The sequence below is a fragment of the Guillardia theta genome (assembly GCF_000315625.1).
Source record: "Guillardia theta CCMP2712 unplaced genomic scaffold GUITHscaffold_20, whole genome shotgun sequence".
In the NCBI taxonomy this organism is placed as follows: domain Eukaryota; class Cryptophyceae; order Pyrenomonadales; family Geminigeraceae; genus Guillardia; species Guillardia theta.
The window spans coordinates 439,165-464,861 of record NW_005434654.1 but is presented as its reverse complement, the minus strand read 5'-3'; the positions used below and the strand labels follow the sequence as shown (position 1 = coordinate 464,861).

The window sequence follows — 25,697 nt, the reverse complement described above, 5'->3', positions numbered from 1 at the left end:
AAAGTAGGGGGTATTCAGAGTAGGAAATAGGGGTGGGGGTTATCAGGAATCGGGGTGGTGCAGGCAATACAAACCAGTTCCGAGATGAGTAAAAGTTGAATAGGAGGTGAGGCCAAACAAGGGGTAGGGGGTGGTTTATCCCTGCTACAGGTAGGGGGTAGTCAAAGTAAGATGTACGGGTGTACAAATGCGGATCAAAGATGTTAACCTGGGGTGGGGTTTGAGTAAAAATGTTTTTTTTTTTAGGTCGCGAAGAGACATCCAGCCCCAAGCGCCGCAGCCATGGCAGCCGAGGAGCAGAAGGACGACTTCAAGGTAAGGACATGCCGGCTGATACCGTGATGCACCTCTGCTCGCCTAGCTTCGTTCTTCTCCCTCGCTTGACTCTCCGATACCTTGGTCTTGTCTTTGCTGTCATGCGAGACAGTGTTGCCCTGGAAATAGATGGCTCCATGTACATGGCCTTTGATCAATTCGGACTGATCGTGTGAATACTGTGGAGCTTCATACACCAAGAATGTCATAATGGTGTCTTCAAATGAACCAATGTTGTGGGTTGTCATTTGGAACGAAACTCGAATGTTGATGTTCGGCCACACAAGCATTTTGCACGGTTCGTAACGCTGTTCCCCCAGATGGAAGATTTGACTGACGTCAACAAGACCATGAGCTTGGTCGTGAAGTACCTCTCATTTGTGGAGAACATGTCTCCATTCAAGCTTGGACAGATCGCTGAGATGATCACCAAGATGTGAGGAGCTGATGGGTCAACTATTGTAATTGCTGACACTTGCGCAGCAACAAGGATGCTGGAGAGGCTGTTGCTCCCTACTTTGCTGGTGGACAGGTAAAACTGATGCAGCCCTGAGGTTCGGTAACCCTTCCGTAGGTTGTCTTCCTCCTCCTCTTCGTTGCCTACTTCGTGGTCAGCGTCGTGGCCTTGGCTGTGGATGCCGACGCCATGAGCTGCCCCTGTGCCTCGGAGTCCTGGATCTGGCTCTATGCCCTGCTCGTGATCAGCATCATCACCTTCTTGGGCTTCATCATCTTCGTCGTTCAGTGGGTCCTCAACCTCATCAACGTTCAGATTCCAGACTCCGCTCTCTCCCTCCCCAGCCCCTTGGCGATGACCACCTTCGCCGTCCTTGGTATCATTCTCTGGGCCGGAATGTCGGAGAAGTGCGACGACTTCTATGCCAGCAACCACGGAATGCTCCTGACCGTCTTCCACATCATGGTTATCGTCATGTCCATCGCCTCCGTCGTTGGTTTGTCCACCTTTGTTGGCCAGATCATCACCGACATCAGCAGCTACTGGAACCAGTTCTCCTCCCAGTACTTGCCCATCGGCGAGAAGAAGGATGAGGACAAGGCATGAATGAAGCAGTCACCTTGAAGCCCTTGACGCGGCAACGTGCTCAGTAACTTTGTTGAATCTGTTATCCTTTAGGCTTGGCAGTCCCGCTGCTTTTATAACTTATGAAATCACAGCTAGCTTGGTATGAGTTTCTCATTAAATCTCGTACCTACATATTTCCTCGGTCACTTCGATAATTCAGCGAAAATTTTATTAGAATCAATGTCCTAAGTTCTCGTTTACAGTGTCAGGGTCCACCAGAACGTCCCAGATATCCTCGCTGCTTCCCAGTATGCCTGTCAGGTCTTCGGGCTGGCTGACAGCATCGACGTCTCCGCCATCGAACTCTTTCTTGATATCGTCCACCAGCAGCGAAGAGCTCTTGCCTGGAAATCGTTTCTCGTGAGGCGCCAACGGAGCCGGCCGAGACTCACCTTGGCTGTTGTAGGGGAGCTGATTCATGCCTTCAATGAGGTCCTGGAAGGAGCGGGAGGTTTGCAGCATGTTGGGAGTAACGCTTCTCTCCCCGAAGCCTCCCGGTGACCTCGGCTCCATGGGCGACATGGGAGTCGTTGGCGTGTGCTGGAAAGTAGGTGAGGGGAAGACAGAGATGGCATACTGGCACTCACGCTTGACTTGGGCGACTGTGGCGTTGTCGGCGTGCTCTCCCCACCTCCCCTCATAACGAACGCACTCGATGGCGCTGGACCCACCAGCTCATTCCCAGCTGTAGCAGCATTCTATCAACCATCGACACGAGGACAAGGTGAATGTACATGACAATGCCGAGACAGCAGAGATAAGCTCATCTTGGTAATCCTGAGGAGAGAGCGGAGCCTAGTGAAGCATCAGTTCGTGTACACGTGCTAGAGCACGAACACTCACCGGCCATTCATTCTGGTGCATCACTTCTATCAAGAGCAACAGCGGAAGCCTGCATGCTGCTATCAGATACAGTAGAGGCTACAAGGGTGAGGAGGGGCTTGTCGACTCACAAGATGGGCGGAAGGACAAGGGCCTCGGGCGCCACCTCGATATTGCTCTCCAGTGATCCCTAGCGCCAAGTAAGCAAGAAGAGCAGAACAGGCGCGTCGGCTCACAACGATGAGGTGGGTAAGGTGCTGGCTGAACTTGTGAAACTCGACAGACTCCGTGTTCACGTGCACCTCTGCAGGCTCAAAGGTCATCCAACATCAACAAGAACGATCCCAGGCAGACCTGGCCACTGAGTGCCGTCCGGACCCATCTGCTGCTTCACCAGGAGCCCACGCAGGACAACTGACGTCAGGAACTGACTCGTGAGCTGAGGCATCGTCGCGTTCCTGTCCAGCAGGCCCTTGCACGCCTTGTGGATCACCCAGACCACCTCGTGGACTTGGAACGGCCCTCGTCCTCGCAGCAGCATATGTGCCAAATATCGCATTGTCAACTCCACCGCCTGCTGCCCAGCCACACTCAAGGTCTTGGTCAGCGCGTCACTATCCTTCCTCACGCGTTTCCCCGAATCATCAGGATCCCAACTCTCCAGCCCCCCGTGCAGAGATCCGTCACGGGAGCGGGACCCATGGGATAATGCATCTTGCTTCAGAGCTCCCCCATGGTAACTGTCATCATGGTTGTGCTGCGAAACATCCAACGACCGACACTGCTGACCCCCTCGGAGCGAACCATCTCTGCTCCCATGCAACGAGTTGTCTCGCGAACCCGGATTTGATAGAGACAGCGCTGGCGTCGGCGCTCCCCTCGACGCGTCCCAAGGCAAAGCTTCCGCCAGCTTCCTTTTCAATTGAGTTGCGCTGAACATTCCCCTGGCTTGCTGATTGATCTGCTGTTGATGCTGACGGGACCCTCCTCCCATCAGATTAGCTGCGTATCCCTGAGGACCATCCTGTTCCCTTTTGCGAGCTTGCTGCCTTCTTGCAAGCTCGGAATATTTTTCGTGCGCGATCATTCCATCCTTTATCACGAGCTGCAGCGCAAAAATCCATTGAGCTCGCTCTCCATCCGACACAGCTTTGAGATGAAACGATCGCCCGTAGCTATTGATACGAAATTCAAGCTCGTTGGGTAACGCCTCTACGACCGCTTCGACCTGCATGAGGTCGATTAGATAGGTGCATATTTACCATCGACAAATGAGCAGACCCGAGGATCGTTGAGAGCAATGGTCTTGACTACTCCTCTTGCCTCTGGACTGCTGAAATATGCCAACCGTGACTTGTACAACACAAACCATCTCTTGCGCCATCCCCTGAAAGAGACATCTCAGTGTTCCATCAGAAGAATCACTGAAAGGCGACCAGCTGCTCTCAGCCTTCTTGAAAAGCCACCCAGACTTGATCTCGACCTGCATCAAGTCAGTCAACGATCTCATACATGGCCGAGCGTCTGAACCTCTTCCTGGCGCAGCGATGCGTCCGGATCAGGCTTGCTGCTATCTCTTTGCACCTATGAAGCCGTTTACCCAGAAGCTGTACTCACCTTAGAGGGATTTAACCTGAGAGCTTGGACTGGCGCTCAGCTGTTCACAACAAAAGGTCAGGGCACCATATCAGCGATTGCGATCTCGTACCTGAATGAGGCTGTTGTTGCCCATATACGAGGTTGAGTCATAGCTGTTTTGTTGTTCACGTGTCGACTCCACATGAAAGCTAGCATCTCCGGACCTGAGGGCGAGTCATTGAAACGAAAGGATTTACTCTTTTCAACCTTCGCCCTGATCCACCGTCAAGCAAGTGTTGTTGGCTGGACGGCGCACTCGAATTCTGTCATTAAAAAGATTTCACAAACGGATCATCGGGACATTCTGTGTTGCCTGTTCTTGAATCATTCCCAACACAGTTCCGCCAGACGGCGGGGCGCCATGGTTGTACTGATGCTGATTGTTTCGGGCATTCGGCACGTTGATAGGCTGCGACCTGCCACGAGGAAAGCTGCTGTAAAGTCCAATCAGACCCTAGCAAGCGCAGAGGAGATGTAGAGACACTCACCCCGACTGGCCATCGAATGGCATCCCGTGCTGAACCATCTGGGGGTTGGCTTGATAGTACGCATCCTGTTGTGCAGCCGGACCTCTCTGTTCTCCCGACCTAGAGGGAGAAATCAGTCAGTCTGCTCACTTTGAATATCTTGCTGCAAATCAAACACATCAACAGAGAAGCATTACCATCCCGGATCGTTCATGTTTTGCCCTTGTCCCATGTATGCGCTGTTGACAGGATAACGTTGACCAAGGTCGCCCATCGAGTACACATCGTTCCCCTGCCATGCTGACATTCCTGCTTCCTCGCCCCACATCAATCCCAACTCGAAATTTAAGCGCGCCCTATCCTTTCGTCCTCTAGACGGTGCTGCTCTCGCATGGCATTCAATACATCTGCCCATCACATAAGACCAGTCAGCGATCAGCTGGCAATGCAAACTCATAAAGGGACGTGGTTCGATTCGGAGCGTTTGAAAGGTAAGCAGCATCGCCCAGCATAGTAGCATGAACAAGGAGCACAGCAAGATGGAAAGCAATATCTCATCTGCATGCAGTTTTGGCTCTCCTTGTAACATTCAGGTGACAACATCTACATATCGCCCGCCATGGCTGAATTGGAGCACGCTCGCAAACCAGCATAGCAACACAAGCAGGGAAAATAGCATCGCACACACTACTGCAGCACATTCTGAAATGAAACTTCGAGCACGGGCACTTTAACTCGAAATCTCACTCATGGCTTCACTGTATATCTCGCTCATGTCGGCCGCCCTCTCTACGGCACCCATGAAACACATCGCCGCACTTCTCGTCGCTCCTCATTGTCATCATCACAAACGGCTCTTTCAACCCTCCTGCATGCTCCTCGCTGCTCCTCGCTCCCTCTCTCCACTCTGCTCAAACTACCCTCAGACCGCATTCAACATGGCCAGGAGCCTGACTGCCCACCCCACTACTACACAAGGGGGTGGGGTGATTGACCCCCATCTCCGGACCCCCATACAACTTCCGATCGACCCATCAGTGAAGTCAAGGAGTAGAGCAGCACTATCTATAATTTATATAGTGTCTTACATATGAAAGAAAGATACCTGTCAGGGTCTCGGAACATACTGGCAGTGATATGTTGGCTCCACCCCCCATGGTGCAAGCTCACCCACCTGTTCCACCCCTCCAAACATTCACGCTAACATGTTGGGGTCCCCCGCACCACCCCATTTTTTTAAGCTAATCACCCCCCTCGTGGATCATCACCCCCACCCTGACCACCCTGATAATAACAAATTAACTACCCCCCCCCTACCCACCCGTACATTGGTTGCCCTATAACGCTACCCCCTCTCTAACCAGATCTTAATAACCACCCTACCCCCACAGGGTTCCTCACCCCCTTGGAAGACTTCACCGAACGCATCTCCACCACCGTACCCCTGTCCGAATAAAATATAAGGTACCCCTGCTGATGTGTCAAACTCGTCCCGGCTCTCTTGATCTTTCGTACTTGAGCAATTTTGTATATTGACTTTCTTATAAAATCGAAGCTCCCTTATAGTACAAAATTAATCTTATTTCCGGTACCCTGTCTCCAAAGACACCCTATCCGACTCAAAGCACCCACCCATGCCGAAAGTCATCTACCAGGGTACCCCAATCAACACAGGGTGCACGCCACACCACCCCCAAAGTTCGTTACCGTCCTGGCTACCCACCCACCCACCCCTCGCTCCGACAAAAAATAAAATAAGGAAAATGGAAAAAAAGAAAATCAGAATGTACTCCTTCGGTACGGGTACCTAAGGTACCCTCTACCCTTTCTTTTCCCGTGTACCACCCCTTATCACTGCTTCCACCCCCTACTACTCCATATAACATTTGCCAGCAGTAGCAGTAGTCGCATGGTTTGAAACCGGACTCTATTATAACATTGTATAAATAAAATTGTATTTAACTCGGTGGCCTTTTAATTACTCTTTCACCCCCTCCTTCCCCTGGTAGTACCCACCCACATCACTTCATCGTACCCTCTGGTACCCCAGGCTGTTGGAGGTCCTGCTACCCTGCCCTAAGTCAGCATGCAGATCCTTGTCACCCCCTTTATCCCATCAACATGTTTACTCCATAAGGGGTACGTTCATGACCCCACCACCCATACCAACCCAAAAATGACGATACCACCCCCTTCAGAGCCAGCCAGCCCTTTCAGGGACCCCCGTCTGTGACTATCATCGACACTGCAACCCCACCTGTACTCTCCGAATTGTTTTTTAGACAAAAATTGTTGTAAACGAGCTCGTACAAATGTCTTTTACACACCCGGACCTGCTCTGGTACAATCTTGCAGGATAACGAGTCCCCAAAACAAGACTTTTCGTGTCCGGTAATCATAAAATCCAATTATTTAAACTTTGGGGTATCGATTTTGATTTTCTGTACTATATTTAAAATATTCTTTGATAATATTCAAAATAATTAGGAAGTTTTGAACTACAAGTGCACGTCGCTATTATTATTTTGGCCCGTGCAGTGATCAGTCGGGCCTCCTCCTGTTCCGTGCCACACTCGGTGCCGGCTGCCGGGCTTCAATGCCCTAGTCCCTGTACTGCGCCGTGTCGTGGAACGATGCTCGGGCGGGGCGGGGCGGGAGGGAGAGGGACGAGAGGGTAGGACAAAGAGGTTGCTTGCTGATCCCATGATCCTGCCATGCGTCTGCTCACGTTCTTGCTCAACCTGAAGAGGCGGCGGGATCGGCGCTTATGGCTAGAGGAGACGATACCATGGGCGCAGGCGGGGAAAGAGATGGTTTTCATCGATGCAGTGGAGGGGGATTCCGTAGCTGCCTGCCGTGATCAAGTTCTCCTCCATCATGGCTTCAGGTTCAGGAAGGCAGGAGGATGGCGGATGAACTCGCTGGAGCTCGAGGGGCTGCAGGAGCGATGGGTCGCACTGGGGCAAAATCCTCCTGACGTGATCGACCTCATCGACTACCATGCTCGAGAGGTCAGCGACCAGGAGCTCGCATGCTTTGCCACACACCACCTGGCATGGTGCCGAGCCGACGAGGTCCTTTGCGAGCCCGGGGGTGGGGAGAGCCTCTTCCTTATCTTGGAGGATGACGTCACCGTCTTCCCGACGTTTGTCAGGGATCGCGAGCTTCATCACCTCCGCTGGAGAGAGGTCAGCTAACCATCCAGCTCGGGTAGCGCTGAGCCTGCAGCAGGTGCTGGCTGTGGTCGGGGAGGAGGTGGAGCGGCTGAAGAGGCAGTGTGTCCAGTGGGATCTCTTGTACCTTGGCAGGAACTTGCATGGCTACGACGGGCCCTCGGTCACGGAGCGGACCTGCCATGCCGGGTTCAGCACGTGCGCTCATGCGTACCTCCTCTCTTCCACGGGGGTGAGGAGACTGCTGTCGCTGGGCATGCACGATTGTGCGATCCCGGTAGACGACCTCCTCCCTGCACTCTACTCAGGTGCCCTTGCTGTGAGCGCTGCCGTTAGAGGAGGCTGAGGTCCGAGGGCAGAGCATCCGAAAGCTCTGGTCAACCAGCTTGTGCGATCCAAGATCTCGGCAGCGAGAGGAGGCGCTCGTGCAGGGACAGCGGGGCGATTCCTCCGAGCGCTTGCGTTCAAAGAGGAAATGGTTTGGCAGGTAAAGTTTCCTCTCCCCCCTCCTCCACTCTACCCTGCTCTGCCCTACTCTCCCTCCCTCCCTCCATCCCTCCCCGCCCCTCCCTCTCCCTCCTCTCCTTTCCTCCTCTCCTTTCCTCCTCCCTACCTCTTTCCCCACCTCATCCCCCTGCCCTCTTGTCTTTATCGTTTGTGATCCCTTGCGAAGTTGGAAACCTGCGTCATCGGAAGAGATGATGAAATCCTTCAACACAACGGCCGGGACCTCACGAACCCAACGTCCCTTCTCATCCGCAGCAACATCGCACAGGTATGGACTATGGAGCCCTGTGGTCCCTTTCGCTGAGTACTGCACGCTGATGCCTGTGGTCACGCCCCTGCAACCCCTCCCGCTGCCTGCTAGTGATAGACTTGTGTTGGAGATGTTGTCGTGTCTGTATGTGATCAGCCATCGTTTGTGCCGCTATGAACCGTCCTTCTCTCCCAGACGATCGTCTCTTCTATATCCTCCCTCAGTGCAACATTGCTGGTCAAAATCTTTGCGATGGCCCTCGTGGAGTCGGATGCTCCCGCCCCTGCTTCCATGCTGGCGATGCTGGTCGAGACCTGCAGGCTGTTCCGTGACGTCATGACGAGAAAGCAACTATGGCGAAAGGCGTTGCTGCAGTCGCTGCGAAGGGAGGAGGAGGAGCCTTGTGTTGTCTTCAGATCCTCGTGGCTGGGAACGTACGTGTCAATGTTGAGCTTACGTATGAATGCGTCGAGCATCGTCTATTTTGGGGCTCTCAGATGTTGGAGGAGGAGCGGAGGGAGCGGGAGGAGCGGGGTCAACAGCATCCTGAGGCGCATGCGAAACTGCGGCGCAAGGTGGCTGCGGGAGATAGATAGCGTGAGGATGGAAGAAGTGGATGTCGGGGACTTCAAGAGGGTCTACGACAGGGGGAGGAGGCCGGCGATGCTGCGAGGGTGTCAGCGGGCAATGCTGGGAGGACGAGGAGAGTCGGAGCTCACGCTCGCTTGTCTGCTGGAGATCTACGGGAATAAGAAGTCAGGTGATGCTGTGCTGCTTCTTGTCGTTCTGTGCTTCCTCCTCCTGTTTCCCTGCTGCCTCCTTCCGCCTCCTCCCAACCCTCTTCCTCCTGCTCCTTCTTGCTCCTGCTCCTCCACCCTCCATCCATCCCTCCTTTCCTCCCTCCGCCTCGAACTCGCCCCGTTGCTTCCTCCTCGCTCCTGTCGTGCCTCCTCTCACGGACTTGCCTGCAGCTGTTCTTGTGCCCGGGGCTCGAGACCCTCCGTACACGATCAAGATGAGTCTGGGGAACTACTGCGAATACATGAGGAGCTGCCGGGGGGAGGGCGAGCTAGGGGAGGCGGACAAGGAGGACCGAGGGGGTGAGGAGGAACAGCAGGAGCAGGAGAAAGAGCAGGAGGAGCAGAAGCAGGAAGAGGGATATGAACCTCTATACTTCTTTGACGATCAAGTTCCTCGCCTTCTTCTCGATATGATTCGACCTCCTCCTACGTTTGACGACGACCTGTTAGAGCTGATCGCGCACGATCGTGAGCGAGAGAGGCGGGGGAGGGAGCGCGAGCAAGCTGGAGAGGAGGACGAGGAGGAGGAGGATGAGAGGGATCTGCTCGGGAATCCCTCCCTCCTTGACGAGAGGCGGTGGCTGGTCATCGGGCCAAGGGGATCCGGATCAAGTGCGTGCGAGTTTCAACTCCTTCAATTCTCGACTTTCCAATTCGTCTTCCTCTCCATCTCCCCCTCCTTGCCACCCTTGATCTCCGTGCCCGCTGCTGCTGCTGCTGCTGTAACTCCTCCTCCCCATCATCATCATGCTGCTGCTGCTGTAACTCCTCCTCCCCATCATCTTCATCATCTCCATCATCATAATCATAATCATATTCATCATCATTTCCATCATTACCATCGTCATCATCATCATCATCATCATCATCGTCATCGTCGTCGTTGTCATCATCATCATCATCATCATCATCATCATCATCATCATCATCGTCATCATCATCATCATCATCGCGACTTGTGACTTCGAATCTGATCTCTCTGGTATCAGGATGGCACGTGGACCCCAAGGGAACTTCTGCGTGGAATTTTCTGATCAGCGGCCGAAAGCTCTGGATTATGTGCAGAGACTGCAAGGATGAGGTGAGAGGGAAGGGGAGGAAGGAGGTGAGGGAAGGAGGAGGAGAAGCAGGAGGAGGAGGAGAGGGAGGAGAGGGAAGCGAGGAGAGGAAAGGGATGTAGAACAACGAAGAGGAAGTCAACGAGAAAGGGGAGTTGGAACAGAGGAGACGAGAGGATGAGGAACTGGCGAGCTGAAAGGAGGAGGAGGAGGGGGGAGGGAGGAGGGAGTTTCCCACGACCTGACGAGAACAGCAGGAGGGAGAAGAGCTGAATCCTCTTGGCGTCCTTTCGCTCCCTGCCCTCTCGGGGCAAGGAGGGAAAGTCGTAGAGCCTCCTCCTGTCCTCCAGTGGCTCAAGGGAACGCTGCTGCCTCTCCTGTGTGAGGAGGGAGAGGACGGGAAGGAGAAGAGTGGGAGAGGGGGAGAACATGCCGGAAGAAAGCGAGGACGAGGAGAACAAAGTTCGGAGGACGGAGAGGAGAGCGAGGAGGAGGACGTAGAGGAGAGGAGGAGGGACTTGCTCAACTCTCGACCCTTCTTGTGGGGCATCCAAGAGGCCGGAGACGTCGTCTTCATCCCTCGCGGCTACTGGCACTGCGTCCTGAATCTGGAGGTGATGCCACACCATCACCATATCCTCCTCCTTCCTCCTACCCACTTCCTTCTCCTCCTCCTCCTCCTCCTCCTCCTCCTCCTTCCTCCTTTCTCCTCCCTTCTTCCTCCCTTCTCCCCCTTCTTCCTCAACTTTTAACACTTGCTCTCCATTCCTTCTCAACCATCACCGTCTTCCCCTCTTCTCTCCTCTCCCCCTCGCCTGCTCTCCTCGTCCTCGCTGTTTCTTTCTAATCGACTCTCGCAGGACTCCGTCGCCTTCACTCAGAACTTCATCAACTCCGCAAACTTGCGATCTGCGATGAAGAAGCTGGAGGAGGAGGAGCCAGGCATGTGCAAGCTAATAGCACGAGCAGTGACAGCGACAAGGGGGTGACAAAGAAACTCGAACATCTGCTGCTGCATTTCAAATCTCCTCTTCCTGCTCCTCTCTTGGTCAATCTGTTGTCACCTTGGTCGCCGCCGTCACCACCATCACCACCACATGCACTGAGCGATCGTTCTGCCTCCTGTTCGTCCTCGTCCTCGTCCTCGTCCTCGTCCTCGTTTCGCACGCATCCTCAGTATCTTTTATTGACTTGGTCGCTTCAACGAGTTGCACGCAACAACTCAACACGTGCAGAGAGACTTCAGGGATCTCTCGTGTTGTACTTCTCATACTCCTCGTTCTCAGTCTGGCAACAACATCAACATGGGCAACATGTCAACGACGAAGCATGCTGAACAAGACACTGGCAACAATAGGAAGGGGAGGCGAGACCGGACAACACAAGACAAAATGAGATGAGACAGTAAAGACAAGGTGAGATGGGATGAGGTAGATGAGTGACGGAATTCAGAAGGAAAGGGAAGGGGGAGAGAGGGAGGGTGGAGGAAACAACGAAAACACAACAAGAGCAGAACAAACACTGGCACACAGCACAACATTCAACAAGAAATCCATCGGACCTGAAGCCGGCGGATGGTATCTTCTGACATGCGTCCCTTGTTCGCTCTGACCGAGATGTCTTTCTTGATGTCAGTCCCTTCCGCAGTCCCAGTGACTGTCAGGATTCCGTCCTGGAGGATCGACCTATCAGGCTCGCCTGCTCCTCCTTCACCTCCGCGCCCTTCACCTTGTCGACGCTCATGGTGACGTTGATCGTGATCTCTCCTCGTCCTCGTTGAGGAAGTCCGCTCAGCTCGAACTCTGCCCATGACGTCAGCACCATCGCCATCAGCCCTGCCATCCCTCGTGCAGCCGCAGCAGCACCGGCACACGCAAAACAACCCACATCATCATCACCACCATCACCACCATCGTCATCATGAGCAACAGCAGCATCACCTCCCAAGTGGGTGTTCTCGTCGAAGTATCGCTCCTCTCCTTCACAGATTTCGATGTCCGCGCCCTAAAAGTGTCGCATCAGTGGACCAGCACAGGAGGAGGAGAGGCGGGGCGGTGGCGTCAGAGGCAAGATCGAGAGGAGACATGAGGCTAAAAGAGACGAGGGGGGGAGTGGGATGGAGGGAGAGGAGGGAGACAAAGGAGAGAGGAAAAGAGAGAAGAGGAGAGGAGAGAGGGTGGTGGAAGAGAGTGGATGGAGGGAGTTAGGGTGTACGAAGGCAGGCGGAAGAGGGAACGAATCTCACGGTCTGATTGTCACGGGAGGTTCCGAAGGAGGAGGTAACGATGAGTCCTCCCTCGGGGATGGGTGAGCAAGCTGGGATGATGATGGTTGTGAACTGGAGGATACAGGTCAGTCCATCCTCCCAGTGTTCGCCCGCAGGTAGGAGTAGCTGACCAGCAAATGCTCTTCTCCTCTTCCTCCTCTCCTCTCACCTCTCCTCTCACCTACCTCTCCCCCACTCACCTCTTCCTTTTCTCACACTCTCTCGTCCCCTCTCCTCTCCTCTCTCCTCTCCTCTCCTCTCTCCTCTCCTCTCCTCTCCTCTCCTCTCCTCTACCTGGCGTGATGGATCCTCGTGATTGGCTGTAGCGACGCCGAGGGCTCGAGGAACGACATCCACCATCTTCAAGCCCGACAGTGAGTACGATGGCGTGAGCGGCAAGGAGGGCGACGCCGGAGGACGAGAACGAGAACGAGGACGACCAAGACAAAGGGCCTACCTGATACTGGTGGGAGCCATCCATGGCTGCGCCGACAGCAATGGCTTCGTCTGGGTTGATCCTGCACACGAATGAGCGCGGGGAAACGAGAAGATTGACCAGGGTGTCAACGAGCAAACGAAGGGGAAGGAAGCGGGGAAGAGAACGAGAAGGAAAAGGAGATGGAGAGGAGCAGGAGCAGCAGGGGCAGGCGGGAGAGGAGGAGAAGCAGCAGGGGCAGGCAGCAAACCTCCTGCACAGTTCCTTGTTGGGGAACATTTCCTGTTACATCAAGTCAGCGGGCGAGGAGGGTGAGATGGAGGGTGAGGTTTTTGGGGGGGTGGGGGGGGGGGGAAGGAGAACCTGAAGGATCTGCTGCACTTTGGGGATGCGACTGGAACCTCCGACGAGGAGAACCTGGGGAGGCAGCATGTCACGTCGGGCCGACGAGGGCAGACGGACAGCCCCGCACCTGGTCGATGTCCTCGGCCTGCGAGGGAAGGGCGTCAGTCAGGGGCGCCGGTCGTGACTCATCCAGCTTCCTCTCACCTTCATCCCACCATGGACTTTCTCGAGCGCCCTCATCACGGGCAGCCGGACCCTCTCGAGCAAGTCGCCGACCTGCCCACGTCTCGTCGGCCATGCGGGGGCAAGGAGGAAGGGAAGGGAGGAGGAGAACTCACCAAGGACTCGAACTCATCGCGCGTCATCTTCGCCTCCAGCGTCTCGTCCTGCCAGCCTCTCACCCTCCTCCCACCACACGGCGAGCTTGTCCTACCTGGTAGAGCTCGTCGAGGCAGATGTCGGACTCCGTCATCCTTGAGAGATCGATCTTCAGCTGTGCTGCTGCCGCTCGCAGCTTCGCGAGGGCCTGGGGGAAAGACAGTCAAGGGGCAGCCGAGCAAGGAGTCCAACCCACCTTCTTCTTCTTGTCGCTCTCCTTGGCGTTACCAAGGTCGACGCCTGTCATTCTCCGTCAGACCGCCAGGTAAGATCGACAGGGGAGGGAGGAACCAGTGTGCTTCTGGAAGACATCAAGAAAGTGGTCGACTAATCTTGCATCGATGTCCTCGCCTCCCAGCCTCGTGTCTCCGTCGGTCGCACGGACCTGGCAGGGCAGGCAATGAGCAGGAGCAGGAGATCGCGGGCGGCAAGAGACCAGGAAGTTCATCGAGTTCGCTTCGATTTGCATGATGGTGACGTCGAGAGTACCACCACCGAAGTCGAACACCTGAACATTACGTTCACCAACGACGTCAAACACTCGGCAGCAGTCCACCAGCAAGTTCTTCGTGCCCATAGAATGAGAATCCAGCACACCAAAGGCAAGAGCAGCAGCCGTCGGCTTCCGAGTGACGTCACAAAGAGAGCAGCGGTCACATGGACAAGGCAAACCTCGTTGATGATCCTCTTGACCTCAAGACCAGCGATCTGCAAACTCCATCAAGGCACGTCTCATCGCATGCTGCTCGTCCATACCCTGCCTGCATCCCTCGTAGCTTGACGCTGAGAATCGTTGAAGTATGCTGGGACGGTGATAACCGCCTGTTGGCAGCCTTGTTCATGCTCTGACCGCTCCTCCCGACTTTCTCCTCACCTTCTTGACTGGCCGCCCGATGAACTCTTCCGCAACCTGACGCACGCAGTGAGAAGAGGCACCACACTACAACAAGTCATACCTTCTTGAGGTAGGAAAGGATACCGGCTCCAACCTCTTCCGGGGTCACCTGGCACAGACCGTCACTCATGCGCTGGAACCTTCCACTGTTCTCACAATCTTCGGCTGCCCAGCAACGGTGATCTGAATGGCAGCTCCTCCGTCTCCCTGTAAGAATGTGACTACCTGCTGACCATCAACGTCACTGCAACCAACCTGGTCAACGACTCGGAAAGGCCATCGCAGGTTAGCGGCATCCTGCAGCCCAAGATGTCACGAGGAGGCAGACAGATGTCTTGGGAAGGATCAAACTCCTCGAGATGGAGAGCAACAGACCTGAATCACTTTCTCGCCATATCGACAGCCGATCAAACGCTTTGAATGGTAAATCACACTGCTCGCATACTTGGTGCCGGCGCGTTCAGCAGCCTGAAGGCTCGTTTCATGCACAAGACAAGACAAGCGGGAGGGCGTCAAACCTTTCCAACTCGTCTTTGCTTCAAGTCAGGGTAGCAAACCCAGGATGGCGTCGTGTTGTCACCGCTCTCGTTGGCGATGACGTGCACCTGCCGCAGCAATGCTCACTACAAGCCTGCAGGTCCCTGGCGATTCACCTGCGTCCCATCCCAGACAGCAACACAAGATCGTGTGGTTCCAAGATCAATCCCAACCGTATCGCAGTAGTGGGCCATTCCTCAATGCTAGTTGCTCTTGCTCGCTCAGCTGGGAATCGAATGAAACTGACTGCAAGGAATCTAGTGAGCGACAGCTCCAACAGGTTGAGCAGACTTTTGTTGCAGATATGAGCAAGGCTGTCACAGATTGCAGATTTACATCACAGGTTGCAAGATGGAGCAGACACTCAGTCGAACATCAAGACCCATTCGAATTGGGCATGACCGCCCATCGTAACAGCACGAGCCATACAAGCACAAAGTGCATCACGACAGAACTTGCAACGAACAACAGAAGGACTCGGATTGCCCTACAGCATCAGACTCTAAGGTGAGATGAAGGTGAGCTAGGGGAGAAGATGTTGATAAGTCGTACATGGTGGGGAGAAGTGCAACGCATGACGTTCGCCCGAAAGGGAATCATGAGCAAACAAAACATGCAGGGAGAAGCATCAGGACTGAGATAGAGCGACGGAAATTCTGCTCATCACAAGATGTCGCAATTCACACCAGCAAGGGAGAACAACAAGATCGAACAAGAGGAAAATTTTACAGATAAGGAAGTAGAGTAGAGAACATGCGATTGATCAAGGGATTCTCAGTTGCAATTCGCGCATGTGTCACGGGGAGGATAGGAGGCAGGCACGGAAGCATCGAGTAGGCTGATTGTGCCATGACAGTGAGCGAGGTAGAGCAGGAGCAGGCGGCACGGGCGGAGGAGGAGGCGGAGGAGGTGGAAACTGGGCTGCATTGCCTGCCGCCCTCTCCTAGGGTGCTCTAGCAAGTTGGGGGAAGGGTCGATGGTTTTCAGATTTTGACAGAACCCATATACACCCTGAAAAAATCTATATTGATAGTTTACTCATTTTGAAAGATACACATAAATTCGTACTATAATATTTAACTAATGTTTGATTATTGGATTTCTGCATGGAGATTCACCCCCTCCGAAAAAACCACATCCCCCCTCTGACGCACCCTGGTTGACTAAAACTAGGAGATTCGAAATAAAAAAGAACGGTTACAGACGTTACATAAGCCCGAACGCCCCGCCGGGCCGGGCCGCCGCGCTAAACCGTGTGAAACTTGAAACTTCGAAACGGCGCGGCGCGCCGGGCCACGCCGTGACGGGCCCCCACGGCATGGGTCCGATCGCCGACTTATCGGCCCGTGAGTCAGTCCTAGTCAAGCCTCCTCGCCTCTACTGATTGTCCTCGTACCGTACCGTACTGATCTTGAACTTAACTTTGAGTAAAAGTACAGTGATACTATGATAACACTGAGTAAGCCTGGTAACTTTCAGACCGCCGGGGGGGCCGCCCGTAGTCACGCGCATTGAGCCTGCCAGTGAGGGCCCGGGGGGGGGGAGGGGGGGGACTCGGAGGTTTCAAGTTTGTTTGACTCAGCCTCGGGCCTGGCCAACTTGAAAAACTTTCATCGCAAGATCACTGAAAGTTCATTCATTTATTTTTACATGAATGGGAAAAGCAAATATTCGACGTAGAACAGCTTCCAAATGTTTCTATAGAAGAGTTTGATGCTAGGAAGCAACAAAGTCAGCCATGGATGGATCAAGGACAACGAAGCTAGCAAAGACTTGACCTGCTAATTGATTCTGCTTGGAGTTTGGAAGAAAACCATAACAACCAAGTGGCCAACCCGCAGTGCGAGAGGATCTGGTAGAATGCAGACCACAGATCAGCATTGCTCATACAAGAACATCGCCAGATGTCTTCACCATGAGAACTTTGTTGACAGACTGTGCCCAGAATCCCACAGCAACACCCATGGCGTAGTTGCTGAGCAGAACCTGCACAGATCCAGAATCAGACAACAAGATTGTGACAAAGGAGGGAAGGAGTAGCTACCAGCACCACAAGCTTCGATGCCTTGTCCACGCCCAGACGAGAGGCGAACGTCTGCACCTGATGTGCCGAATGGTGAGAGGAGTACAGAGGATATCTCCCGCACCTGATACTTGCGATCCCCTTCCACATCGGGAAGATCTTTCGCCACAGCAATGACCAGCGCAAACACGGTCATGAATGAGGCTATGAACAACACCTGCCACATGTCAGCATGGAGACACAATATGTCTCGAGGAACCTGAGGTGGCCATGAGAGTGCTAGTCCGAGGACATCTGAAGCTGCATGATGCAGACCTACGTTAAGCAAGAGTCCTCGAACCATCGCAATGGCAAACGCTGCAAGGACAGCATTGTTCTTCCAGCGGAAGGGAGGGATGGTGTAGACGGTTCCGAGAAACATTCCAAAACAATATAGCTTGAAGATGAGCGGAGAAAAGAAGGTGTAGACTAAAGAAAGCCCCAAGACACCTGATCCCAGAACAAGAGACCAGGCCAGAGGCTTGCTGATCTCCCCTGCCGCGACTGGCAGGAACGGCTTGTTCACCTTGTCGATGTCCACGTCGTATATTTGGTTGATGCCAACGATGTATGCGTTGCCGCACAGCAGAGCAACAAGCCCGATCACGGCAGTGCGCATGAGCTTCCATTCTATGTACGCCTGATTCTCAATGCAACTCAACATGACCCTGGTGACACAGGCGCAGGAAGCGAGGATTGTGCCTCTGATCGTGTGGGGCCTCGTGAACTTGTACAGAGACTGAAGCATGTCCGTCTTGCGCGCTTCACCATCTCCCCGTTGAGCAAGGAGAGGAGCAGCAATTGGCGCCTTTTGTCTCTTCTGCGGTAAAGGATCCTTCATGAAGACAGACGTCCTGGGGGCAAGGCGCAAGCTCGGTGCTGAGAGGGCGCCCTGATGGGCAGCATGGAAGCTGAAGGCAGAGGAGACCTGGGGAGAGGCGAAGAACATGACGGAGACAAGGAGGAGAGAGCTCCCTGCTGACGCCATGCTGCTGAAACTCGCGCGGTCAGATGCCTCCTTCCATGTACAGCGGCCGCCTTGGGCCTGTTGTTCCGCAGACGGAACTTTCAGTTTTCTCAGTGCCGGTCGGGCCCGGGCCGCGGCGACTCCCGACGGTCCCGCGGCCCGCTCGGCTACACCCCTTCCTAGGACCACCCCACCACCCCAATTTTTACTCTGAAAAGGACGGGTCTATATTCAGTCCTAAGTTGTAGCCCGCTTGTTGCATCTCCATGGCAGGGTGTAGAAACGTGTTGGCGGCGGCTCTGCTGCTGACGACTGTGTCTGCCTTCCCTCGATGGCAGTACGAGGAAGCAGGTAGCGAGCTCCTTCCTCCGCCTGCTAGAGCTCAGCCTGAGAAGTTCACTGTCGCTCCCTCCATGATAGTCGGAGTCTTGAACGCCTCTCCTGCCGTCCTAGAGGAAAACGGCGAGTTTGTGAAAGTTTCATGGCACGGGGTGCCGGGGAAGAACGGAACCATGTACTGGATTGGCATGTACAACGTCGATGATGACGTCACGGTCGTTGCTCCGATCAAATATCAGTCGGTCGGCGGACGATACAAGGGCACGATCACTTTCCAGGTGAGACTTGTTGCTTCTTTTGCATGTTTGCACAGCTCTGTGACTCGATGTTGAGAGCGCAAGGGCGCTGTGTTGCTGTTGCTTGCTTGCTGTTTTGTCTCACCTGCAACCTCTTGTGATCTTTACCGCAGGTGGTGAACCCCAGGAAAGACACCATCTTCTACCTCTTTCAGAATGACATCACCTCAGCAGTGCTGGTCTCCAAGTCCAACGTCGTCAAGTTCAAGAACCCGAACATGCCGACAGGAGGGAGGCTGGCCTACACCAGCAAACAGGACGAGATGCTCGTCAGTTGGACGGCGAACTCCGTCGGAGGAGACTCCATGATGGTGCAGTGGGGGAGAACGCAGGACGTCCTCAACATGCAGGCGGCTGTTCAAGTGCGGACGACCTACACTCGCGAAGACATGTGTGGAGGAGACGCAGCGGGGAAGGGCTTCCGTGACCCAGGGATGTTCTATTCGGCACTGATGAAGGGGCTGGAGGGCGGAGAGGAAATCTTCTACCGTGTCGGGAGTGAGGCCAGTGGCTTCAGCAAGGTGCAATCGTTCAAGATGCCGGGGCCGGGAAGCTCCTCCAAGATCTCCTTTTTTGCTTTCGGGGACCTGGGGATGCATGCCCCGGACGAGAGTGTGCAGTACTCTGACTCGTTCCCGTCCTTGAACACGACGGAAGCCATGTACAGCGACATGGCAGCGGACCCATCCGTGGCGTTCGTCCTCCACATTGGCGACATCTCGTACGCTAGAGGGTTTGCATCGGTATGGGATCAGTTCCACAAGCAGATAGAGGACATCAGCTCCAGGATCCCGTGGATGGTTGGGATTGGGAACCATGAGAGGGACTGGCCCGGCACTGGATCCTACGGCCGGACCGACTCTGAAGGGGAGTGTGGGGTTCCCTTCGAACTGCGCTTTCCCATGCCGTACTTCGGGAACAGCTCAGCACCCAAGAAGGCGCTAGACAAGCCATGGTACAGCTTCGAGCGAGGGCCTGTCCACGTTGTCGTGCTCTCGTCAGAGCACGAGTACAAGATGCAGACGGCGTGGCTGCTGGCAGATCTCAAGTCCGTGGACCGGAAAGTCACTCCATGGATCGTCGTCTCTGCGCATCGCCCAATGTACATCAGCAGCACAAACTGGGACGAGCCCGACGGGGATCACGTCCTGGGAGATCGGATGATCGAGGAGTGGGAGGAGATCTTCATGGAATTCCAGGTTGAGATATCTCGCTCCCTTGCTCTCCGTGAGGCTCATTGATGTGAAGGTGAATGTCGTCCTCACCGCCCACCATCACAGCTACCAGCGTTCTTGCCCAGTCTATAAGGGTAAGTGTGTTAGGCCTGCGGGCCCCGGCGTGTACGCTGCTCCGATCTACATGATCATCGGCATGGGAGGCTTTGCGAGCTGCTACAACATCCAGGAGCCGCAGCCAGAGATCTTCGAGGTGCAGTCGTGCCATGGCTGGTGAGCTTCACGTGAGCCTGACGGCCCGTGCCCTTGCAGGTGGTGGATGCGATCAACCATGGCTACATCAAGGTCGTGGCGGACCTCGACTCCTTCAGGGTCGACTATGTGCACGGAGACGATCGGGCCGTGCACGACTCGTTCACGTTGCAGTTCCCTCGATCAATCCTGAAGGAACAGCCCGGGGAGAAGGTGATGTCTTCAAGGGTGAAGAGGGTAAGGGAGGCGATGAACAGGCGGAGGATGTACAACGATGCAAAGACGAGACTGAAGAGGAAGTTCGCGGCCGACGATCATGTCGTAGAGTGAGCACTGGAGATTTTTGGTTGACTTTTCATAGTCAGTTAAGCATTTACTTTGTTTATAATTAGTTCCGTTGCTCCAGCAGCATCGTCTACAACATGCCATTCTCGATGGAAAAATCGTATTTAAGAATGACTGACTGGATTTTTTTTCTACTTGTGTACACCAAAACTTTCAGTTTCTCGCAAGGTGAGATAGGAGCATCCTCCAATAGAAAAGAAAAAAGAGAAAAATGGGTTGCCCTTGTCTCGAGATGGTCTCGCTCTCGATCAATGTGCGCCCTAGAAACAGCAATGTCACGTCATCAGAGGCGGACAACCATTTACACAACAACAAAAACCATCCTGCAGCAGCACCAGATCAAAAAGAAGCGACAGGAGTGACCGCATGGGAGATGGAATAGAAGGCTGACAGAGACGTTCGCAAAAGAAGGACTAGCACAACAACCACAGTACTGACTGGTAGACATGCAGGAACAACCAGGGACATTCAGTGTCTTCTTTGCAAGAAATCTTTACAGACGGCGAGAGGAATTACCGGCAGGGCGAGCGGATGGCAAGGGCAAGTGTATCCATGATGATACCTGCACAAGGGTCAGGAGACATCCCATGAAGCGCGCAACTCACATTAATGCCAGCATGATCTGCGCCTCAGTGTTCCCTTCCTTGGCACCTGCTGCACGTCAGAGCCAGCAATTGCCTGCCGGGAGGAAGCACCTTTCCTCAAGATCTTCTCTGCCTGCAGCATTTCCTGGTAGAAGAGCTCTAATCAGCTTCAGACAACGAGCAAGAAGGGTCCTCACCCCGTGTCGAGATAATCTCGCGAGCCCCGGAGGAGAGAAGGTCACGTGCTTCCACAGCTTCGGGTGCTCGTCAACCAGCGTTCGCAGGGTGCGGTTGCACTTCCTCAACGACTCAACCTTGCCGCCAGTCAGCGTGCTCCGCACTCGCAAGGGAGCGGCTGTCTCACCTCAGTCACACTGTTGAACTCCATGAGCACCCGCTGCATCGCATCCTCGTTCTCCAGGAACCTTCTGCGACTCCAAGATCACTTCCAGTCGGTCGAGGCAGCAGCCATGACTCACTTCACAGTGACTTGCGACACCCCACGGAATGGAAAGTGGCGGGTTGGGCTCACACGGGGACACTAAGAAGGATACTTAGTACAAAGAATCCACCTAGGGGCGAGCAGCTACCTTGTTGTGCGGGCGGTCAGTCAGCAACAGAAGCTGTTGCTTAGCTACATTAGACTTTTTCTGCACATAATCGTGTTCCATCTCCTATCCACATCAGTCGTCAGACGACAAAATTTAAGGTCAAACGATTGAACAAGCAGAGAACAAGCAGAGGCAACATCGACGGGGGCAAAGGGGACGTAGGATGGCAAAGCAACAGTAGAGTCGGATCATGAAGTGGTTGCAGCGCAAGGATTTAAGCATGAAACCTTGACCAAGGACAAGACCAAACATAATTGTTCAATTGTTTTAAAGGAGGGAAAAGTCGCCATGGCAGAAACGCCTTCTGCAGAAACATGTGCAGGGGTATTGTGATACCCTGGGGTTCGGCGTAACAAAAATGAGGAGCGAAGATGAGCATGTCAGAGTTAGGGTACCACCAGACAAGCGAGGCAGCGAGACATGTAGAGGAGGAGCTTCTACAGAGGGCGGGGAGCAGAGGGGAGGCGGTGGAGGGAGCATGGGCGAGCCACGGCACAGAGCGCAGCAAGGAGGCCAACCATTGCCCGATCGGTTGCGCCCCGCAGGGATCCAACTGCGTACCGGAAAGGGTCTACCTATTCTACCTGATTCAAATGTATCTCTTCCAATATTAGTTAAAATTCAATACTATATTTAGTATATAAGAACATATTGTTTAAACTATTAGTCAAGTAACTAAATATTGGTGGGGTATGGATGGCGAATGTTGCATGAGGATTGTTGGTCGCCAACCAGTGATTCTTGTATGCCCTCTGTTGCAGCAAGCACCTACCCACCATGGTCGTAGTAGCCTTAATTAACTACCCACCCTATTATCAAAAATCATAACTATAAATTGGGGGTGATAATCTCTAGAGCAAGTACCCCTACCCCCAAAATAAGGAAATCCGCGGCTTTGAAAGGATGTGACATTTCATCGCCCTCACCTCAGCCATCAATTGGGAATGAGGGCGATGAGCAGATCAACTAGGAGGGTTGCTGGGGGATGAGGGCTTCCTGGAGCTGCGGAGCTCTCGACCGAAGAGGCAGAACCATGGCAGGGTGTCGACAGACCGCCAGGCTGCTGGCGGCCATGGCGGCAATCAGCTGCATGGCAGTGATGATCGGTGTCGTGACAGTCGTCATGCACCACAGGAGCATGCTGAAGCAGGCAAGAGCTGACTCGGCCGCCATGAACCTTTCCTTGGCTCACCGTCTGTACAGGTCAAACTGACAAACGCGAGGTCCGCGCTCAAGGCTGAGATCAACAGGCAGCACAAGATTGGTAGCCAGGTACCTCAGACTCTCCCCTCTCTCCTCCCCGCCATGTCACGCTGACTCGCGTCTCTGTCGCCAGATCAAGGCCTGGGTCGCTGCCTCTGCCATGAAGTCGAACGGACAGGCTTTGAAGGCTCGCTTCCAGCAGCTCATGGACGATTCCAGCGTTCCCATCCCTCTTGAACCGGAGTTTCATGCCGCTCGTCATGCGTTCCCAATGCGCCGCAGGAGCTCGTTGAAGGTCGTTCCCTCCGATGATCAGAGCAAGAACGCCAAGGGCGGGAACGCTGAGTTGGAAGCCGCCCTTGAGAAAGCTGTGAGAGATGGAGGAGCTGGGGACCAACCCGCTGACGTGCAGGTGCAGGTGCTGTCGCAGGCTCAGCGCATCAAGGAGCTGGAGGACAAGATCTACCAGGTGTGTCCCTGCTGATGCAGAGCCCATGTGTGAACGAGTCGACGCAGATGTCAGACAAGAAGGCGGCTGCTCCTGCCAAGGAGGGCAAGAAGGCGGCTGCTCCTGCCAAGGAGGGCAAGAAGGCTCATCGCCGTGTGAAGCACAAGCCTGCCCTGGGCTCTTGGGATGCTGCCATCGCTGCCAACAGCGCCGAGGCTGGTGCAGGAGCGCTCGGAACCAACGTGGCCTACCTCTACAACGAGTATGCCATCTTGCGACTGCGTCGACTGCTGGCTCACCCTGCCTTACAGCCTGCAGAAGAAGGGAAGGCACTTCGAGGTGTCGAGCAAGAGCCATGGTCCCGACCTCTCCAACGTCAGTGGCTGCTTGTCGTGGCTCTCCGGTGGCTGACGGCTGGCAGGTTGACGTTCACGGCAAGGGCGACTTTTCCCGCCCGCAGGAGGAGGACGTGGACTACTGGAACGAGGATGAGGCGCAGGAGCCCAAGAAGACTGTGCGATCAACGTCTGTGCGCAGTGCTGAGGTAGCGAGCAAGAGCGAGAATTCTGCTCCTGCAGCGGAGGAGCAGCCAGCGACCGCAGCAGACGAGGAGGAGGAGGAGAAGTACTTGGATCAGAAGCCTCCTCTAGGATCCTGGGAGATGGCGAAATTCGCCAACAACGTGGAGGCCGGCGGAGGGTCGCTGGGAACCAACGTAGCATACATGTACGACAGCCTGAGCAACAAGGGACACTACAAGGAGGTGAATCCCCCATGGAAGGAGGTGGGGATGAGAATTGCTGACGTGTAGGGTTCAGGTCGAGGACGGCTCTTCGGTCACTGAGTCCTCTAACGAGTAAGACGACGGAGGAAGGGGAGGGTGACAGTGTGTATGACTGGTTGATGGCAGCGATGAGTTCGATCCTTGGGAAGAGTACAAGGCTACCAAGCAGCAGAAGTTGGCTCAGAGGAGGGTCAAGGTACCCGTTGTGCTCCTCCGTGCCTGATGACTCTGCTGACTCGTCCTCCACAGTGATCAGGAGGGCACCCGCCCCCCGGGGGAGTAGATTGTTAACGGAACCCTTGTGTGTTAGGAGGAAAGAAGTCGTTGCGTGCTTGAGTCAGAGGTGCTGCAGTGTGTGTAGACTAGTTCACATGAAGCGACTTGATAGGTCAGCCCGGGTCCAGCACGTGAGAGGATATCACGATACTCTTCCTCTTCCTTCCCTGCATGCGGCGTCAGGACACCCTCGCTGCCTCTGCCTCCCTCTCTCATCACCTCCTCCTCCTCTCTTCCCCCCGTACGAATACCGTCCGCGATCGCTGCATCCCACATCGCCGCCAGCATCGCCTGCACCCGGTCATTCTGCTCCTCCCTCCATTCTTCACTCCTCCTCGCTCCTCAATCTCCTCTCTCTTCTCCTGTCGCTCTTTGCTCACCCCCATCCCTCCTCTGCCTCTTTCACCTCGTAAGCCACAACCCAGCGGTCGGCGTCGAACAGCAGGCCGAGTCGGGTATGGCGGTGAAGCTGCGGGGGGTAACTCAGTGCAGTATCCCAGAGAAGAGAAGGAAAGAGCGAAAGGGGGGGAGGCAGGAGGAACGAGAGGAGACGAGGAGGGTGAAGGGAAGGTGGAGCGATGAAAAGAGAGCAAGAAACGAGATGGTGATGTACGAGAGTAGGAGCAGCGGGAGGAAGCGAACGCTTGCCTTCATTTTCGTCTCCGCTAGTCTGCGCGGGTTCTGCCCAAGGCGGACGGCAAGGTCGACGTACTCGTCGAGGTCACGAACGAGAAGATCGAAGAAGTTCATCGCTGAAAGTTGGAGGGTGAGAGGAACGACACGAGCCGAGAGGAAAGGAGAGGAGGACAAGCCAGAGGGAACGGCATACAGGAAGTTGAAGGGCAGGAGGCAGAGAAATAGCAGCACCTGCAGCCAGACTTGCTCCCATCCTGCTCAGAGTTCTCCTTCCCGACAGTGAGATCACAGGAACGCCGGCATAGAGGACATCGCTTCCTGCGGCGCATGAGGCAAGATCAGCAATGTCGTGCCAGAAGAAGAATCGACATGAAGTTGGACGATGAGGAGCAGGAGCAGGAGCAGGAGATGGGGCAGGAGCAGGAGCAGGAGCAGGAGCAGGAGCAGCAGCAGGAGCAGGAGCAGGAGCAGGAGCAGGAGCAGGAGCGGGAGGGAGGCGAGGAAGAGAGCTGGCGAGAGCACGCGCTTCATGCCTGTTGTTCCCGCGTTGTAGAAAGTGTTGTCGAGAAACAGATCTGCTCCAGAACTGCCCAACTTATCACGCGATGACAAAAAGAAAACGACAAAGACGACGATGAGAAGAGAAAAGAGGAAGAGGAGCAAGAGCAAGAGCAAGAGCAAGAGCAAGAGCAAGGAGCAAGAGCGAGAGCAAGGAGGAAGGATGGAAGTAGGAGGAGGACGAAAGTGA

General features: G+C 54.6%; 9 protein-coding genes across 9 annotated transcripts in view; 4 read left to right on the top strand and 5 right to left on the bottom strand.

Annotated features, from left to right (window-relative positions):
- Nucleotides 1-280: 280 nt before the first annotated feature.
- Nucleotides 281-1,532, top strand: GUITHDRAFT_151694 (hypothetical protein; the record flags this gene model as incomplete). Its single annotated transcript, XM_005835732.1, has 4 exons — nt 281-315; nt 636-751; nt 799-847; nt 890-1,532. Coding segments are annotated over 4 exons (689 nt in total), but the record flags the coding sequence as incomplete, so codon positions are not given.
- Nucleotides 1,533-1,576: 44 nt separating this feature from the next.
- On the bottom strand, nt 1,577-4,633 carry GUITHDRAFT_136474 (hypothetical protein; the record flags this gene model as incomplete). Its single annotated transcript, XM_005835731.1, has 17 exons — nt 1,577-1,743; nt 1,792-1,939; nt 1,987-2,084; nt 2,134-2,194; nt 2,243-2,291; nt 2,353-2,411; nt 2,458-2,525; nt 2,576-3,449; nt 3,503-3,608; nt 3,658-3,704; nt 3,734-3,805; nt 3,855-3,878; nt 3,930-4,023; nt 4,067-4,122; nt 4,161-4,293; nt 4,348-4,446; nt 4,524-4,633. 17 exons carry the CDS (start codon nt 4,631-4,633, stop codon nt 1,577-1,579), a joined length of 2,265 nt encoding a protein of 754 aa, XP_005835788.1.
- Nucleotides 4,634-7,040: 2,407 nt separating this feature from the next.
- GUITHDRAFT_136473 (hypothetical protein) lies at nt 7,041-11,103 on the top strand (the record flags this gene model as incomplete). Its single annotated transcript, XM_005835730.1, has 9 exons — nt 7,041-7,514; nt 7,558-7,807; nt 7,859-7,986; nt 8,173-8,274; nt 8,452-9,016; nt 9,228-9,668; nt 10,046-10,137; nt 10,372-10,728; nt 10,975-11,103. The coding sequence occupies 9 exons, from the start codon at nt 7,041-7,043 to the stop codon at nt 11,101-11,103; spliced, it is 2,538 nt and encodes an 845-aa protein (XP_005835787.1).
- Nucleotides 11,104-11,282: 179 nt separating this feature from the next.
- GUITHDRAFT_162318 (heat shock protein 70-like protein) lies at nt 11,283-15,165 on the bottom strand (the record flags this gene model as incomplete). Its single annotated transcript, XM_005835729.1, has 24 exons — nt 11,283-11,401; nt 11,676-11,786; nt 11,843-11,916; nt 12,055-12,118; nt 12,360-12,452; nt 12,675-12,740; nt 12,838-12,898; nt 13,067-13,098; nt 13,180-13,233; nt 13,289-13,306; nt 13,366-13,437; nt 13,500-13,547; nt 13,595-13,687; nt 13,736-13,779; nt 13,831-14,161; nt 14,212-14,247; nt 14,296-14,361; nt 14,414-14,449; nt 14,496-14,543; nt 14,591-14,659; nt 14,690-14,731; nt 14,810-14,902; nt 14,953-15,039; nt 15,088-15,165. The coding sequence occupies 24 exons, from the start codon at nt 15,163-15,165 to the stop codon at nt 11,357-11,359; spliced, it is 1,761 nt and encodes a 586-aa protein (XP_005835786.1). The 3' UTR covers nt 11,283-11,356.
- Nucleotides 15,166-16,617: 1,452 nt separating this feature from the next.
- On the bottom strand, nt 16,618-17,781 carry GUITHDRAFT_157479 (hypothetical protein; the record flags this gene model as incomplete). The annotated part of the gene is made up of 5 exons (XM_005835728.1): nt 16,618-16,687; nt 16,750-16,854; nt 16,908-16,957; nt 17,065-17,211; nt 17,254-17,781. The coding sequence occupies 5 exons, from the start codon at nt 17,779-17,781 to the stop codon at nt 16,618-16,620; spliced, it is 900 nt and encodes a 299-aa protein (XP_005835785.1).
- Nucleotides 17,782-18,449: 668 nt separating this feature from the next.
- GUITHDRAFT_93561 (hypothetical protein) lies at nt 18,450-20,469 on the top strand. The gene is made up of 4 exons (XM_005835727.1): nt 18,450-18,617; nt 18,749-19,834; nt 19,884-20,063; nt 20,123-20,469. The coding sequence occupies exons 1-4, from the start codon at nt 18,513-18,515 to the stop codon at nt 20,390-20,392; spliced, it is 1,641 nt and encodes a 546-aa protein (XP_005835784.1). The 5' UTR covers nt 18,450-18,512; the 3' UTR covers nt 20,393-20,469.
- Nucleotides 20,470-20,655: 186 nt separating this feature from the next.
- GUITHDRAFT_105427 (hypothetical protein) lies at nt 20,656-22,123 on the bottom strand (the record flags this gene model as incomplete). Its single annotated transcript, XM_005835726.1, has 9 exons — nt 20,656-20,667; nt 20,924-20,969; nt 21,013-21,058; nt 21,103-21,136; nt 21,189-21,305; nt 21,356-21,419; nt 21,471-21,532; nt 21,582-21,665; nt 22,121-22,123. The coding sequence occupies 9 exons, from the start codon at nt 22,121-22,123 to the stop codon at nt 20,656-20,658; spliced, it is 468 nt and encodes a 155-aa protein (XP_005835783.1).
- Nucleotides 22,124-22,615: 492 nt separating this feature from the next.
- GUITHDRAFT_162315 (hypothetical protein) lies at nt 22,616-24,320 on the top strand (the record flags this gene model as incomplete). The annotated part of the gene is made up of 10 exons (XM_005835725.1): nt 22,616-22,752; nt 22,806-22,874; nt 22,939-23,175; nt 23,224-23,274; nt 23,322-23,515; nt 23,565-23,628; nt 23,675-24,037; nt 24,072-24,109; nt 24,164-24,233; nt 24,294-24,320. The coding sequence occupies exons 1-10, from the start codon at nt 22,636-22,638 to the stop codon at nt 24,318-24,320; spliced, it is 1,230 nt and encodes a 409-aa protein (XP_005835782.1). The 5' UTR covers nt 22,616-22,635.
- Nucleotides 24,321-24,390: 70 nt separating this feature from the next.
- GUITHDRAFT_151691 (hypothetical protein) overlaps nt 24,391-25,697 on the bottom strand; it is a 2,114-nt gene continuing 807 nt past the window's right edge. Inside the window, exons 4-10 of the mRNA XM_005835724.1 lie at nt 25,563-25,610; nt 25,483-25,538; nt 25,181-25,267; nt 24,962-25,065; nt 24,720-24,782; nt 24,533-24,604; nt 24,391-24,480 (exon numbers count right to left, since the gene is read on the bottom strand). Coding sequence (XP_005835781.1) covers nt 24,427-24,480; nt 24,533-24,604; nt 24,720-24,782; nt 24,962-25,065; nt 25,181-25,267; nt 25,483-25,538; nt 25,563-25,610 — 484 coding nt within the window. The 3' untranslated portion in view covers nt 24,391-24,426. The remainder of the gene's footprint in view (nt 24,481-24,532; nt 24,605-24,719; nt 24,783-24,961; nt 25,066-25,180; nt 25,268-25,482; nt 25,539-25,562; nt 25,611-25,697) is intronic.

What these genes read in the sequence shown, in the direction of transcription:
- GUITHDRAFT_93561 (XM_005835727.1), top strand. Translation starts at nt 18,513, where the DNA reads ATGTACTGGATTGGCATGTACAACGTCGATGATGACGTCACGGTCGTT. An exon ending in AGGGCACGATCACTTTCCAG is followed by an intron (nt 18,618 to 18,748) that starts GTGAGACTTGTT and finishes TCTTTACCGCAG; the next exon opens with GTGGTGAACCCCAGGAAAGA. An exon ending in CGCAGCCAGAGATCTTCGAG is followed by an intron (nt 20,064 to 20,122) that starts GTGCAGTCGTGC and finishes GTGCCCTTGCAG; the next exon opens with GTGGTGGATGCGATCAACCA.